The following is a 17,252-nucleotide window of genomic DNA, read 5'->3' on the forward strand; positions in this document are numbered from 1 at the left end:
TTGCACCAAAGATTTAGGGTGGGATCTGGCCAGGTTTATTTTTGCCCTCTTTTCTTAGGCCTGGTCTACACTATGAGTTTAATTTGAATTTAGCAGCGTTAAATAGAATTAACCCTGCAACCGTCCACACAACAAAGCCATTTATTTCTAAATAAAGGGCTCTTAAAATCAATTTCTGTCAAGGAGCTCAGACAAGCCTATCAGAAAACAAAGGAGGCAAACGGTCGCTCCGGGTCAGAGCCGCAGACATGCTGCTTCTATGCTGAGCTGCATGCAATTCTAGAGGGGGCCGCCACCACTACCCCAACTCTGACCGTGGATTCCGAGGCGGGGGTAATCTTATCAGCCACACCTGAAGATTCTGCGGACGGGGAAGAGGAGGACGACGATGAGCTTGCGGAGAGCACACAGCACTCTGTTCTCCCCAACAGCCAGGATCTTTTTCTCAGCCTGACTGAAGTACCCTCCCAAGCCAGTACCCAAGACCATGACCCTATGGAAGGGACCTCAGGTGAGTTTACCTTTTAAAATATAAAACATGGTTTAAAAGCAAGCGTTTTTTAATTATTAATTTGCCCTGAGGACTTGGGATGCATTCGCGGCCAGTACAGCTACTGGAAAAGTCTGTTAACATGTCTGGGGATAGAGCGGAAATCCTCCAGGGACATCTCCATGAAGCTCTCCCGGAGGTACTCCAAAAGCCTTTGCAGAAGGTTTCTGGGAAGTGCAGCCTTATTCCGTCCTCCAAGGTAGGACACTTGACCACGCCATGCTAGTAGCAAGTAATCTGGTATCATTGCCTGACAAAGCCTGGCAGTGTATGGTCCCGGTGTTTGCCGGCATTCAATCAACATCGTTCTTTATCTCGCTGTGTAATCCTCAGGAGACTGCTATCGCTCATGGTAACCTGGTTGAAATATGGGAATTTAATTAAGGGGACAGAGGTGGCCGTTCCTACTGGGCTGTTTGCCTGTGGCAGAAAAGAAATCCTTCCCTGCAGTTAGCCAAGGGGGTGGGGGTGGGGGGGGGAATTGGTGCTGAGCTTTTCGCCTTTGGCAAGCAGGGATCTTCCCTGATACCAGCCATGCGGTGGGGGGAGGGGTACAGCGATCATCCCAGATAATTCAGGGCGGGGGGGGCGGCTTAGTTTGGTTTCTGCAGGGATCTTCCCTGATACCAGCCATGCGGTGGGGGGAGGGGTACAGCGATCATCCCAGATAATTCAGGGCGGGGGGGGGCGGGTTAGTTTGGTTTCTGCAGGGATCTTCCCTGATACCAGCCACGCGGTGGGGGGAGGGATAAAGCGATCATCCCAGAGAATTGGGTGGGGGGGGGGTTAGTTTGTTTTCTGCTGCTGAAGGTTAACAGGAAAACCGCAGCAGTCAATGGGCTTTGCTTGGTATGTGGGAAAGGAGAGCGCAGAAGCCGAAAGACAATGGCTTACCATGGCCGCATGCAAGCCGAATTCTGTTGCCCGGACCTGCGTCTGTGATCTCTAACACCAAAGCCACAGGCACTCAATATTAAGATGGAAAATGCGACCTTGTACTGAAATCACATGTGCTATGTAATGTGAATAGTGTTGTTCACCATGAAAGAGTATAAGCATTGTTCTGTAAAATGTATCATTTTAAAAACTTCTCTCCTTTTTTTCATCCCTCCAGCAGCTGCAAATTTTTCAAGCCTCCCTCCTTCGGCCCGAAGGCTATCTCAGATAAGGCGGCAGAGAAAGAGGACGCGAGATGAGATGTTCTCGGAAATAATGGAATGCACCCACACTGAAAGAGCTCATTTGAATGAGTGGAAGGACACGGTATCTAAGTACAGGAAAGATGCCAGTGAACGTGAGATCATGAGGGACGCTCGAGATGAGAGGTGGCAGGCTGCAACGCTGGGGCTGCTGCGTGATCAAACGGACATGCTCTGGCGTCTGGTGGAGCTTCAGGAACGGCAGCAGGATAACAGAGTGCTGCTGCAGCTGCTGTATACCTTCCTCCCCCCTCACCATGTTCCATAGCCTCCTCACCCACACGTGTAAGAACGCGGTGGGGAGGCTCCGTGCACCCTCCCACTCCACCCCAGTGGACAGCCCAACCAAAAGGCTGTCATTATATTGAATTTTTTCAGTGGCCTTTTACTTCCCTCCTATCCTCCCCCCAAACCTCACCCAGGTTACCTTGTCGGTTCTCTCCCTATGTTTATAATCAATTAATAAAGAATACATGATTTTTAAATGATAGTGACTTTATTTCCTTTAAAAGCAAGCTGTGATTTAAGGGGGGAGGGTGGTTTGCTTACAGGGAATGAGTCAATCAAGGGGGTGGGTTTTCAACAAACAGAACTTTCACACAGTAGCCTGGCCAGTCATGAAACTGGTTTTCAAAGCTTCTCTGATGCACAGTGCTTCCTGGTGTGATCTTCTAATCGCCCTGGTGTCTGGCTGCGCATAATGAGCAGCCAGGCGATTTGCCTCAGCCTCCCACCCCACCATAAAGGTCTCCCCCTTACTCTCACAGAGACTGTGGAGCACACAGTAAGCAGCAATAACAATGGGGATATTGGTTTGGCTGAGGTCTGACCGAGTCAGTAACGAGCACCAGCGACCTTTTAAATGGCTATATGCACATTCTACCACCATTCTGCACTTGCTCAGCCTGTAGTTGAATAGCTCCTGACTTGTGTCCAGGCTGCCTGTGTATGGCTTCATAAGCCATGGCATTAAGGGGTAGGCTGGGTCCCCAAGGATAACAATAGGCATTTCAACATCCCCAACGGTTATTTTCTGGTCCGGAAAGTAATTCCCTTGCTGCAGCCGTTTAAACAGAATAGTGTTCCTGAAGACGCGAGCGTCATGAACCCTTCCCGGCCAGCCCATGTTGATGTTGGTGAAACGTCCCTTGTGATCCACAAGTGCTTGCAGCACCATTGAAAAGTACCCCTTGTGGTTTATGTACTGGGTACCCTGGTGCTCCGGTGCCAAGATAGGGATATGGGTTCCATCTATCGCCCCACCACAGTTAGGGAATCCCATTGCAGCAAAGCCATCCACTATGACCTGCACATTTCCCAGAGTCATTACCTTTCGTAGCAGCAGCTCAGTGATTGCTTTGGCTACTTGCATCACAGCAGCCCCCACAGTAGATTTGCCCATTCCAAATTGATTCCCGACTGACCAGTAGCTGTCTGGTGTTGCAAGCTTCCACAGGGCTATCGCCACTCGCTTCTCAACTGTGAGGACTGCTCTCATCTTGGTATTCTAGCGCTTCAGGGCAGGGGAAAACAAGTCACAAAGCTCCATGAAAGTGCCCTTACGCATGCGAAAGTTTCGCAGCCACTGGGAATCGTCCCACACCTGCAACACTATGCAGTCCCACCAGTCTGTGCTTGTTTCCCGGGCCCAGAATCGGCGTTCCACGGCTATAACCTGCCCCATTAACAGCATGATCTCCAAAGCACCGGGGCCCGCGGTTTGATAGAATTCCATATCCATGTCCTCATCACTCTCGCCGCCGCGCTGCCATAGCCTACTCCGCGCCGCCTGGTTTTGCAGGTTCTGGTTCAGCATAAACTGCACGATAACGCACAAAGTGTTTACAATGTTCATGACTGCTGTCTTGAGCTGAGCGGACTCCATGCTTGCCGTGGTATGGCGTCTGCACTGTTCACAAGCACAATATTTTTTAGATTATTCCCAGAATCATAAAAATTCTACATGTATGAGTATATACTGGCCCCTAGAGGGTGCCCTGATGTCAATGTGTTTTCCTCGGAGAATGTTGTATTCCAGGGGCTGGGAATGACACTTTCCCACCCAGCTCTATTCTTATTCAAATAAGAATAACCCATAAGTAGCTACCACTTTTTTAAATAGTTCTTTAAAGTTGAATTGAAATGCTTTTCAAAATAAATACATTCTCCAGGGCATACAAAAAACACGTAAGATCTGACAACATTACAGAGTGCTGGACTTGCTTTACAGTTACAAATAAATTCATTCAAAAGTAAACAAAGGTTTTTACCTGCTGAGATCTGAGTTTAGGGTTTTGTGTTTCTCCTTCAAGAATTGCTGGTATCACCAAACCTAAAGCAACAGAGCAGAAAGTAGCCTTCCTTCTAGTGCTTTAGATCAGTGGCTCTCAACCTTTCTAGATTCCTGTACCCCTTTCAGGAGTCTGAATTGTCTTGAGTACCCCCAAGTTTCACCTCACCTAAAATGTACTTGATTACAAAATCAGACATAAAAATACAAGTGTCACAGCACACTATTACTGAAAAATTGCTTACTTTCTAATTTTTACCATATAATTATAAAATAAATCAAATGGAGTAGAAATATTGTACTTACATTTCAGTGTATAGTACATAGAGCAGTATAAACAAGTCATTGTCTGTATTAAACTGTAGTTTGTGCTGACTTTGCTAGTGCTTTTTATGTAGCCTATTGTAAAACTAGGCAAATATCTAGATGAGTTGATGTACCCCCCGGAAGACCTCTGCATACCCCCAGGGTTACGTGTACCACTTGGTTGAGAACCACTGCTTTAGATCTTTCTTTGATAGGATAACGAGCCTTGTGGATAAGGGTGAAGCGGTGGATGTGGTATACCTAGACTTTAGTAAGGCATTTGATACGGTCTCGCATGATATTCTTATCGATAAACTAGGCAAATACAAATTAGATGGGGCTACTATAAGGTGGGTGCATAACTGGCTGGATAATCGTACTCAGAGAGTTGTTATTAATGGTTCCCAATCCTGCTGGAAAGGCGTAACGAGTGGGGTACCGCAGGGGTCTGTTTTGGGACCGGCTCTGTTCAATATCTTCATCAATGACTTAGATATTGGCATAGAAAGTACGCTTATTAAGTTTGCGGATGATACCAAACTGGGAGGGATTGCAACTACTTTGGAGGACAGGGTCATAATTCAAAATGATCTGGACAAATTGGAGAAATGGTCTGAGTTAAACAGGATGAAGTTTAACAAAGACAAATGCAAAGTGCTCCACTTAGGAAGGAAAAATCAATTTCACACATACAGAATGGGAAAAGACTGTCTAGGAAGGAGTACGGCAGAAAGGGATCTAGGGGTTATAGTGGACCACAAGCTAAATATGAGTCAACAGTGTGATGCTGTTGCAAAAAAAGCAAACATGATTCTGGGATGCATTAACAGGTGTGTTGTGAGCAAGACACGAGAAGTCATTCTTCCGCTCTACTCTGTTCTGGTTAGGCCTCAGCTGGAGTATTGTGTCCAGTTCTGGGCGCCGCATTTTAAAAAAGATGTGGAGAAACTGGAAAGGGTCCAAAGAAGAGCAACAAGAATGATTAAAGGTCTTGAGAACATGACCTATGAAGGAAGGCTGAAAGAATTGGGTTTGTTTAGTTTGGAAAAGAGAAGACTGAGAGGGGACATGATAGCAGTTTTCAGGTATATAAAAGGGTGTCATAAGGAGGAGGGAGAGAACTTGTTCACCTTAGCCTCTAAGGATAGAACCAGAAACAATGGGTTTAAACTGCAGCAAGGGAGGTCTAGATTGGACATTAGGAAAAAGTTCCTAACTGTCAGGGTGGTTAAACACTGGAACAAATTGCCTAGGGAGGTTGTGGAATCTCCGTCTCTGGAGATATTTAAGAGTAGGTTAGATAAATGTCTATTAGGGATGGTCTAGGCAGTATTTGGTCCTGCCATGCGGGCAGGGGACTGGACTCGATGACCTCTCGAGGTCCCTTCCAGTCCTATAATCTATGAATCTATGAATGTCAGTGATGCCATCAACTCCTGCAGGAGAAACACAGATTCCAGAAGCCAGTTCCTGAAAGGAAAGTAAAACAGGAAAATTTTTAAATATTGTTATAAAATATTCTCATTTCTCATTTTTAAAGCCACTAATTTTTGGTCTAAATTATTACTTTAATCAGATTTTGTATATATTTAAAGGGCTGTTTAGTTTGCCTTTAATTAAGTTGAATTACAGTGGAATCAAGCTACCATACTTACAATAATATGATCAGCTTACCAATAGTTAATGAACTCTGTCAAATGCTATGCTACTCTTGAAACTGTGGAATACCAAGAGGAGGTTGGAGTTGATAGCATATGTAATGCAAGCCAATTCACTTTTGTGTAGTGTCCTTCATACAAAAGATTTTTTTAAATGTAGGTCTGTATTACTGCAGCATATGTAGATCCATAAATATGACAAATAGATTAATAAACACATGTTTATCATACATACAAAAGACAGATTAATGCAACCTAGTCAGATTTTCATCACACAAACATTAGGAAATTCAGAATTCTCAACAGTTTAGCTTTCCTGTTGGACATATTACCATAGGGTCTTTTATTATACAATCAAAACATCTACAGTAATACAAAATGCTATGTATGTGCATCTAAGGTGGTAAGTTAAATAGAAATAAATTTATTTGGACAGTCTTACTGGAGAAGAATTAACAATATTCATCTTACAAGCCTACAAGTCAGCAACCATGATGAGGATAGTCATTCCCAATTAGGGTCACAGCTGGACTCAGGAGTCCAGTATGAAGTTGGAACAAGACCAGAGTGAGAGCAAAGCTAGAGCAGGCTAAGGTTTGGCACATCCACTGCTATTCTCAGACAGGAGCAAGTTCACAGCTCTCAAGTAACATTCATCAGGGTGAGCTGCTCTGCTGTGCCTCCTGTGAGGCTTATATACCTACCCTAAAAGTCACCAGACCAGCTCCTGGGTTGTGGATTGGCTGGTGCCTAGCACAGGAATGACTTATTAGTGTACATGGCTTAATCTGGCTCTAGTTCAGGGATGACTCATCACCTTACAGCTGCAGTAAGACAAAATGAAAGGAAGATAACAACAGCAAGTATTCTGCAACTTTAACTCTAGCAGTTGCTAACAGCCCCCACTTGCTCAAAGGAACTGCACTTTCCTCCATATGCCTAGCAGCGTGTGCAGATACTTTGAGCAGGTGGGCTGTTAGCAACAATTAGAGTAAAGGTTGCAGAATACTTGGTTATAATCTTCCATTTTTGCATATTAATAGCTTTCCAATGCATTCACCTTTGGATCAAATATTTTCTATGCTTGTTTTCTGCCTGAAGGTGAATTGTTTATTTTAACATAAATTACATTGTTTCAACCATTTTTAATTGTGGAAAAATGAACAAATAGTTTTCTTGCATTAAAAATTTCAAGCCATAGAATCTCTTTCCATGTTTCCAAGTTGAAACTTTGCCTGGATATAGTCCTCTGAGGATTAGTGCTTTTGCTTAGTTTGAAAAATAATTGTTTTTATTTTACAAAGCTAAGAGACTTTGAAAATTGTATGCTGAGAACATGCAGTAGCTTGGGGGGCGGGGTGGGGGGGGAAGGGGTTGTTAAGAGGTATGTGCTTAGGTCTTAACACTGATGGAAACTAAGTGTGTTCAGGATCTCACAGGAGACACTGAGCATCTCACAGGGCCTTTTATAAGAGAGTAGTGGAGAGGGAAGAGGAGCTCTGCCCTGACAAATCACCTAAGATAGTGGTCCCCAACCTTTTTTGTCTGGCACCATGGAGGACCATGGCAGCGGACGAGCCTCCGCCGAAATGCCACCGACAAGCGGCAACATCAAGAGGCGACGCCGCTGGATGACGCTGCTTCTCGACGGCATTTTGGCGGATGCTCGTCTGCCGGCCAGTACGCGGGTCCACTTAGACACCCCGGCAGGCGCCATGGTGCCCGCGGGCACCGCGTTGGGGACCCCTGACCTAAGAGGTCGGTGAGGAGCAGTGGGTGGTTTGTCAGAACAGAGAGCCTTTCCTCTTTGCTTCTCTCTCCACAGAGCCTTCCCAATCTCATCCAAGAAACCACAGTATAAATGGCAGCACCGCTCCAACCATTTCTACTGGGAAATGCTGTCAAAGTTAAATAATATTATCAAATTTAATCATTTTCAGCATCAAAACCTAAAGCTGTTCTGCTGGTTACTAGGATGGCAATCAGGGTTCAGTCTCATCATATGACTGCCTGCAAATTTGGGGGAGACCTGATGATTCTTCTTTAACACTGTAAACATTTTGCCACTAAAAACTCTTCAAGTTTAGAAGGAACTCTACTTCCTGAGCCTTTGATTCCTAGTAATCCTGTGCACTTTAAAACAAAGTTAGCCCTGTAGACACAGATTCTGATGGAAAGTTCTCTCTCTTTACAAGTTCCCCTGGACTTTCTACTTTAAACCTTTCTTGCATAGATTCATAGATTCCAAGGCCAGAAGTGACCATTATGATAATCTAGTCTAACCGCCTCTATAACACAGGCCATAGAACTTCCCCAAAATAATTTCTATATCATAGCTTTCAGAAAAACATCCAATCTTGATTTTAAAAGCATTATGCAGTTCGCCACTTCTACAAAGGAAAGTGGACGTACACCAGCTTTTTTAACCTGAGCAGATTTCCTGAGCACTTCAAACAAAACACACTGTTTTAGGTAAAATATAGAACAGATTTATTAACTACAGAAAGATAGATTTTAAGTGATTATAAGTAGCAAGCATACAGATAAAAGTTGGTTACCTAAGAAACAAAACTAAATTCACAGTCTGAATTCTACAATCTAAATGGGATTTGAATTAAGCAGTGTCTCACCCTGACAGATGGTATAAACAGGTTGCAGATCTTCAATATACAGGCTGGAACTGCCTCCCAGCCTGGGATGACCCTCCCCGGTTCAAAGTCTTTGTCCTCCAGATGTGTTTCCAGGTGTTCAGTTATGGGGGGAGTGACCCTCTTTTACAGTTTCTTTCAAATTGCAGGAAGGATCTATGCTTGTGAGGTGGAGTCCACCCTCATTGGTCAAGCAGTCTCCATTGTCTACGTGTTCTCTCTGAGAAGTCTTCTGGGATGGCTGCGGGGAAAGTGAATTTCCTTTAATGGGTGATCTGTACATCTGATTACTCCATTGTTGTACCTGAAAGGCTGCTTGTGGGTGTTCCCAATCTCACAACATATTTCAGTAACACACACATAGCAATACTTCATAACATCACATATAATCCAACATGTTATTAATTGTTCAGCAAATCAAGACTTTAAAAATGATATCTCACAAGGCATACTTTGTATAAAACGTAATTATATGACAATGGTGAATATGGCAGTTTCAGGGTGCTACTTGGAGGTACAGAATGTCGCTCCCTTGCCTATAGATTAAGTTAATCCAGTTGTAACCTGGAGCAAAACAACAGGATTATGGGCTAGGGTGTAAATTAGGTGACTGAACAGCAGATGAAGAAAGAGAACATTAAAATATAGAGTACAACATCCATTCTTCAGTGAAAAGATATCTCTGTCTGGAAACTACTTCCTGGTCTGAGTTTGATATCTAAGATAAACAGAGAAATTTGCTCTGTTTTCATGTTCACCCTACAACACACTGAGCAAGACTAGAGGAGATGACAAGACATGACACCTGCTTTACTTTACTTTCCCTTCATGAAGGTGAAATCATAAGAGCTTTACATCTCGTCCAGTAATCCCCTCCCTAAAGGTCTTGTAGAAGTCAGAACATTTACAGTCCTGGTTACAAATTAGCTGATTTGCACTGTATCACCGCTTCGCTGTCAGACTGTCTCATCTCTGCTCAGTCCAGAACCTATCTTTTCCCTTGTTTGGCTTTTGCTCTGTCTTTTTCTCTCCTGCATTTGTGATGACTTCACAACTAAAACTCCCATCCAAGCCTTAATCATTTCCTGTCTTGACTAGTGCATCCTCCTCCTTGGCTTTCCTGACACCAACATAACCCTTTTTCAATCAACACAAAATACATCTGGAAAGAACAACTTCCTTGGCTGTTACTCTGACCATATAACTCCTCAACTCCACCTATGAATCCACCTGCTGACTTCTTGCCCTGGCTCTAGAAATTGTGAAGTCAAGAAGAATTCTTCATCATAATCATCATCATCATGATGTTTCTATTACAACTCTGGCATTTAAGAATGTTCCAGTATTGCTGGCTTGGCTGGCAGATCATTCTCATACACATTTTTGTAAGGATGAAGTTGTCCTAAAATATCATGCCAAATTCTTGCCTATAATGTTCATGGATTTTTATTTAAATCAGACCATTTATGGAACCAGTCACATGGTGGAGAAAATATTGCATACTGAAGTAACTTTTGTCCTCCAAATATATTGCCTCCATAGATTCACACTAATCTTCCCTCTTCCCCTTCAACCTGGAGATGTAAAGGATATGCCCACGGTTAGGGAGAAGCTAAGTGACAATTTGGGGTGAACCTTTTATACAGTGTGCCCTAGAATCCTGGAACAGAGCAGAGGCCATCCACACACACACTGTGATAAAGTCAGTTTGCCCCGGTCAGTGTCAGGTAATCTGTTCCTTAGTTTCCTCTCACACACTGGACTAATCAAAAATCCTTCCCTTCTAAGGTGAACAAATGTTCCGAATAAAAGAAAAATGCATAGTTCTTCACCCCCTCCTACAGGGGTTCTCCTACTCTTGTAAGAAGAATCAAACCATCCTTCATCCTCTAGTTGGTATCATGAAGAGGTCCCTTGCCCTGGAACCCTAAATCATACAGTAGCTGTGTGCCCTAACCCCAAAACTGCCCTGCTTCATTGCTTTCCTGGGCTTCTTCCCACAATGCATCTTGGTTTAGACCTTCTCCCTGGCCTTTCCCCGCAAGTCCTCTTCCAAACCCCTCAAAGCTCCTTTTCCAGTCTTGTTCTCCAAAAGGCCCCATAACTGATCTTATCTAGACCCATAGTTCTTGAGAACTTTCACCAATCAGTTACTATCACTCCTCTTTTCAGTTCTACCTCACTGGAGAGACCCAAACCAGATCTTGCTTTGTCCCTTGTGTTTTTCCTTCTGAAAGAAAGGCTGCTTCTTACTCAGTTCTGCCCGCTTACTCAGCAAACCTTACTTCCTACCTGCCGTGACATGACCCCCGGCTCTACAGTTCTCAGAATGCCTACTCTTCAAGGGCCAGACGATATGCTAGATCAAAGCTTACCCTTAAATAGAACCCTGTGACACTCATCCAGTTGCTTTGAAATGGGTTCCTTTGGGCAAGTGATCTCACCATGGAGATCTATCAAGGCCATGCAGTTGGAGAACAAAAGTCACATTAGTAATTAACTTCTCCTTATAGATCACTCTCCTTCTAGTGTGTATGGTAACACCCATTGTTTCAGGGTGTGTGTCTTCCTACTGTATTTTCCACTATATGCATCCGAAGAAGTGTAGCCCACAAAAGCTTATGCTCAAATAAATTTGTTAGTCTCTAAGGTGCCACAAGCACTCCTTTCTTTTTCTTAGACATTTAACAGTTGCTATCACTGGTATTATCTTATTTTACTTGGTTAAACGTTTTAACATTGTTAGATGCTCTCGTAGGTCTCCAGTTCCCAAGAGGACTTTATTCATATGGACATTTCTCCTTTCCTCTTTTGGCTAGGGAGGATGGACATTTAATGAACTTGATTGGTTTGATTGATTATTCTGTAGCAGTAGGTCCTGGGCTAGAGGACTGGAAAATTGAAATATTGGGTATTACTTCTGTTCTGGCACATTCAAGAATCCTTTTATTATGATTTGAGGCTATTTGCTTTATTCCCTTTTCATGACTACTGCTAACCATAAATATCTCACTGTTATCTTGCACTCCCACTATCTATTGTATTCACCTGTTGTCTCCCATCATATGTTTTGATTGTAAAAGCCTTTTTAGGGCAGGGATCATATTTTCATTACAGGTGTATAACAGTCCCTAGCATAGTGGGCCACTGATTCCTGACTGGGGCTGCTAGGTGCTACCGCAATACAAACAAATAATAATAATATAATAGCATAATAATATAATAGCAATAAATATCATATAGTAAAAAAATCTTTGGGGCAGATCCTCAGATAATTTAGATTGTCATAGCTTCTTTGAAGTAAAAAATTTGGACAGCAATTGCTGTGCAGATTCTATTATATGCATATTCATACTAGAAAGCATCAGTTATTCCATCTGTGTGCTGCAGAAAGGGCATTGTCCATTTTAAAGCAGTCTCATTTGTAAGCATAAGCTATCTTTCCTAGAGGTTCTAGTCTCTGTGGAACGGCACCATGACGGGGCACTGTTTTTAGTCTTCACTCCAGTTTGTATGTCTCCTGTTCCTTTTTTCCCCTCTGGTAGGAAGCCAGCTGGAGGAGCCTCTCTGCACTGCAGTGAAAAGCTGCAGTTCTAGAGAGCTGAGATGTCAAAAAATAATCCTCAAGTATTAAGATGAATCATCTGAAAACAAAAGGTACTTGGATCATGTGGTCTGAAAATCTCTGAAAACCTTTGATCACAGTGACTCTCTTTAGTGATGTACAGTCCCACTTTCAAGGTAGAATCACTTACATTTGTCTATCTGCAAGTTTCTTTCTCTTTATTTACATATTTACTTGTCTCAGTGCAACCACTTGAGACAAGCTGAACTTGATGCAGTCTGGCAAATTACAGCACAGAAAAATAAATTCAATCCTTTGCTCCACTGACTCCTTTTGTTTATAAGGCTCATTTCCCATAAAGTGCATAGACTGGTTTCATAGAAATTTTTAGATAGAAAAGAGCTATCACATCACGTTGAGTTCATCTCCTGGAGACTAATACAGATTATTAAAGATCTTAGTGTGGAAAATAACTAACCTATTAACTCCTCAGCAACTGCAACCTAAATCATTTGGAAACACAGCAGAGAAAATTATTCTGTTTTTTGTTTGTTTGTTTTCAGATTATATTGCTGTTAATGTTTCATGACACAATAGATAGCAAGACTCACATGCACTTGCCAAAATGCTGACTCTTCCTTCCAAACTCTCAGTTTTCTCTTATGTCTCCGGGTTGATGTGGCAGATTATAAGAAAAAATTCCACTGAAAGCAAAGACATGGATTTATCTGTTACGCTTCTCAAGCAGTAACTCCTCTCAACAGGAATCTTGCAGACTACAGGAACTGACACTTTTAGGGAACACTGCTGATTATTACTTAAATTGGTTTTACAATCATAGACTCAGACTCTTCTTTCACTAAGCTGCATTAACACAGGCCAAATATCTGCTCTTTTGTCAGAAGAGCACAAGTACTGTAAGCCTTTATCATCATCCATACTCTGTATTCTAAAATGGCCATTGGTGGACTTTCCCTTACACAACCTGCCAAGGGCTGATGCCCTGAGCTTGGGCTATTTGATGATTTCTCTCATACATTGTATGCAAGTACTCCAATGACAACATGGCTAGCTTGAATGCATTATCGATCATATACATAGTTTCAGAGTGGTAGCCATGTTAGTCTGTATCAGCAAGAACAAGGAGGAGTCCTTGTGGCACCTTAGAGACGAACACATTTATTTGGGCCTAAGCTTTTGTGGGCTACAGCCCACTTCATCAGATGCATGGAGTGGCACATACAGTAGCTAAGCAGGTATAAATACACAGCCCATGGAAAGATGGGGGTTGCCTCACCGAGGGAGGGGTCAGTGCTAACGAGACCAATTCAATGAGGGTGGATGTGTCTCCTTTCCAACAGTGCACAGGGCACATCCACTGCCCCAGCCCACACAGAACACTCCCTTCGGGGCCGCTCCTGGCGGTGGAGGGGCGCAGCGCCCGCCCCACACACCGGCAACGAGCCGCCCGGCGCTGCCATAACCCGCCCACGGCTCCCCGCTCCCGCCGCGGCCCTTGCTCTAGAGACCCGGCGAACGGGCCCGCCAGGCTCCCCAGCCGCAGGGAGGGGGCGGGGCAGCGCGGAACTGACCCTCTCAGCGCTCCCCCCACCTGCCTCTGAGCACGTGAGGAGAGGAGCTCACGTGAAGCCAAAGGGAGGGGAGGGGTGGTATAGGCAGGGGTGGAGCCAGCGAAACCACGAGACCTCGCCCCCTACTGCTCGTCCGCAATATCTCTGGCTCACGTGTCCACCCCAGCCAATCAGCGTGGGACCGATGGCTCTTTAAGAGCCGCGCGCCAGTCACCTGCTTCGCGCTGCAGTAGCGGCTAGAGGTTTCCATGGAGATCATTGACGGGGCGGTTGCCATGGATACAGCAGCGCCCGGGCTGTCTGGCGGGCGCCGCGGCTGGGAGCTACGGAGGCACGCGCTGCTGATCGTGATCGGGGAGGTCGGGACAGAGGCGGAGCGCGGGGCGCTGCGGGGCGCCCTGCAGCGGGGTGAGCAGTGGGCGCCGCAGCGCGCGGCACTTTCCCCCCCGCCCGGTGCAGTGGCGGCGGCTCCGACCGGGAGAGAAGCGCGGGGCTGCCTGGGGCTGGTGCTGCAGGAACTGTCCAGCCCCGCCCGGGGCGCGTCAACGTGCCGCACTGTCACGCCGTGAGTGGCAGGGGCTGGGCTCCACCGCCAGCCCTGCCCGGCTCCTTACCCCGTCCCCCAGGCTAGCCCTGAGCCCCCGTTCCTCTCCCGGCTCCTTACCCCACCCCTCACCGCCCCCTGGATTCCTCCCCCCCATCCCCTCACTGCCCCCTGGATTCCAACCCCCCCATCCCCCCGGCTCCTTACCCCACCCCTCACCGCCCCCTGGATTCCTCCCCCCCCCCCATCCCCTCACCGCCCCCTGGATTCCAACCCCCCCATCCCCCCGGCTCCTTACCCCACCCCTCACCGCCCCCTGGATTCCTCCCCCCCCATCCCCTCACCGCCCCCTGGATTCCTCCCCCCCCATCCCCTCACCGCCCCCTGGATTCCTCCCCCCCCCATCCCCTCACCGCCCCCTGGATTCCTTCTCCCCCATCACCCCGGCTCCTTACCCCGTCCCTCACCGCCCCCTGGATTCCTTCCCCCCCAGCCCCCCGGCTCCTTACCCCGTCCCCCAGGCTAGCCCTGAGCCCCCGTTCCTCTCCCGGCTCCTTACCCCATCCCTCACCGCCCCCTGGATTCCTCCCCCCCATCCCCTCACCGCCCCCTGGATTCCTTCTCCCCCATCACCCCGGCTCCTTACCCCGTCCCTCACCGCCCCCTGGATTCCTTCTCCCCCAGCCCCCCGGCTCCTTACCCCGTCCCCCAGGCTAGCCCTGAGCCCCCGTTCCTCTCCCGGCTCCTTACCCCACCCCTCACCGCCCCCTGGATTCCTCCCCCCCCATCCTCTCACCGCCCCCTGGATTCCTTCTCCCCCATCACCCCGGCTCCTTCCCCCACCCCTCACCGCCCCCTGGATTCCTTCCCCCCATAACCCCGGCTCCTTCCCCCACCCCTCACTGCCCCCTGGATTCCATCCCCCCGGCTCCTTACCCCGTCCCTCACCACCCCCTGGATTCCTTCCCCCCCATAACCTCGGCTCCTTACCCCACCCCTCACCGCCCCCTGGATTCCTTCCCCCCCATCACCCCGGCTCCTTACCCCGTCCCTCACCGCCCCCTGGATTCCTTCTCCCCCAGCCCCCCGGCTCCTTACCCCGTCCCCCAGGCTAGCCCTGAGCCCCCGTTCCTCTCCCGGCTCCTTACCCCACCCCTCACCGCCCCCTGGATTCCTCCCCCCCCATCCTCTCACCGCCCCCTGGATTCCTTCTCCCCCATCACCCCGGCTCCTTCCCCCACCCCTCACCGCCCCCTGGATTCCTTCCCCCCATAACCCCGGCTCCTTCCCCCACCCCTCACTGCCCCCTGGATTCCATCCCCCCGGCTCCTTACCCCGTCCCTCACCACCCCCTGGATTCCTTCCCCCCCATAACCTCGGCTCCTTACCCCACCCCTCACCGCCCCCTGGATTCCTCCCCCCCCATCCCCTCACCGCCCCCTGGATTCCTTCTCCCCCATCACCCCGGCTCCTTCCCCCACCCCTCACCGCCCCCTGGATTCCTTCCTCCCCATCACCCCGGCTCCTTCCCCCACCCCTCACTGCCCCCTGGATTCCATCCCCCCGGCTCCTTACCCCACCCCTCACCGCCCCCTGGATTCCTTCCCCCCCATAACCCCGGCTCCTTACCCCACCCCTCACCGCCCCCTGGATTCCTCCCCCCCCATCCCCTCACCGCCCCCTGGATTCCTCCCCCCCCATCCCCTCACCGCCCCCTGGATTCCATCCCGCCAGCCCCCCCGGCTCCTTACCCCACCCCTCACCGCCCCCTGGATTCCATCCCCCCGGCTCCTTACCCCACCCCTCACCGCCCCCTAGATTCCATCCCCCCGGCTCCTTACCCCGTCCCTCACTGCCCCCTGGATTCCTTCCCCCCCATAACCCCGGCTCTTTACCCCGTCCCTCACTGCCCCCTGGATTCCTTCCCCGCCCATCCCCTCACCGCCCCCTGGATTCCTTCCCCCCCCCCATCCCCATGGCTCCTTACCCCGTCCCCCAGGGTAGCCCTGAACCCCCGTTCCTCTCCTGGCTTCTTACCCCACCCCTCACCGCCCCCTGGATTCCTTCCCCGCCCATCCCCTCACCGCCCCCTAGATTCCATCCCCCCGGCTCCTTACCTAGGGAGGTGGTGGAATCTCCTTCCTTGGAGGTTTTTAAGGCCCGGATTGACAGAGCCCTGGCTGGGATGATTTAGTTGGGAATTGGTCCTGCTTTGAGCAGGGGGTTGGACTAGATGACCTCTTGAGGTCCCTTCCAACTCTGATATTCTATGATTCTATGATTCTACCCCACCCCTCACCGCCCCCTGGATTCCATCCCCCCGGCTCCTTACCCCGTCCCTCACCGCCCCCTGGATTCGTTCCCCGCCCATCCCCTCACCGCCCCCTAGATTCCATCCCCCCGGCTCCTTACCCCGTCCCTCACCGCCTCCTGGATTCCTCCCCGCCGGCTCCTTACCCCACCCCTCACCACCCCCTGGATTCCTTCCCCCCCATCTCCCCGGCTCCTTACCTCGTCCCTCAGGCTAGTCCTGAACCCCAGTTCCTCTCCCGACTTCTTACCCCACCCCTCACGCCCCTGGATTCCTTTTCCCCCAATCCCCCCGGCTCCTTACCCCGTCCCTCACCGCCCCCTGGATTCCTTCCCCCCCATCCCCCTGGCTTCTTACCCCATCCCTCACCGCCCCCTGGATTCCTTCCCCCCCAGCCCCCCGGCTCCTTACCCCATCCCTCACTGCCCCCTGGATTCCTTACCCCCCATCCCCCCGGCTTCTTGCCCCACCCCTCACTGCCCCCTGGATTCCTTACCCCCCCCCATCCTCCTGGCTTCTTACCCCATCCCTCAGGCTAGCCCTGAACCCCAGTTCCTCTCCCCGCTTCTTACCCCACCCCTCACTGCCC

At 48.6% G+C, this 17,252-nt stretch overlaps 2 protein-coding genes across 9 annotated transcripts in view; one reads left to right on the forward strand and one right to left on the reverse strand.

Moving 5' to 3' along the window:
* Positions 1-2,249: 2,249 nt before the first annotated feature.
* Positions 2,250-16,557, reverse strand: LOC128844495 (uncharacterized). Of its 8 annotated transcripts, none has more exons than XM_054042282.1 (4): positions 16,470-16,516; positions 12,828-12,920; positions 8,634-8,892; positions 2,250-3,658 (listed from the first exon to the last, which is right to left on the reverse strand). In XM_054042282.1, exon 4 carries the CDS (start codon positions 3,245-3,247, stop codon positions 2,345-2,347), a length of 903 nt encoding a protein of 300 aa, XP_053898257.1. In that variant the 5' UTR covers positions 3,248-3,658; positions 8,634-8,892; positions 12,828-12,920; positions 16,470-16,516; the 3' UTR covers positions 2,250-2,344. The 8 variants fall into 8 exon arrangements, 7 of the variants coding, with proteins under 7 accessions (XP_053898257.1, XP_053898258.1, XP_053898255.1 ...); XM_054042283.1 differs by lacking the exon at positions 16,470-16,516 and adding an exon at positions 14,023-14,105 and having other exon boundaries at positions 2,250-3,568; XM_054042280.1 differs by lacking the exon at positions 16,470-16,516 and adding an exon at positions 14,023-14,105.
* Positions 14,029-17,252, forward strand: part of MAP1A (microtubule associated protein 1A) — a 124,609-nt gene continuing 121,385 nt past the window's right edge. The window contains exon 1 of the mRNA XM_054042270.1: positions 14,029-14,216. Coding sequence (XP_053898245.1) covers positions 14,057-14,216 — 160 coding nt within the window. The 5' untranslated portion in view covers positions 14,029-14,056. The remainder of the gene's footprint in view (positions 14,217-17,252) is intronic.

This window comes from Malaclemys terrapin, chromosome 10 (genome assembly GCF_027887155.1).
Source record: "Malaclemys terrapin pileata isolate rMalTer1 chromosome 10, rMalTer1.hap1, whole genome shotgun sequence".
NCBI lineage: Eukaryota > Metazoa > Chordata > Testudines > Emydidae > Malaclemys > Malaclemys terrapin.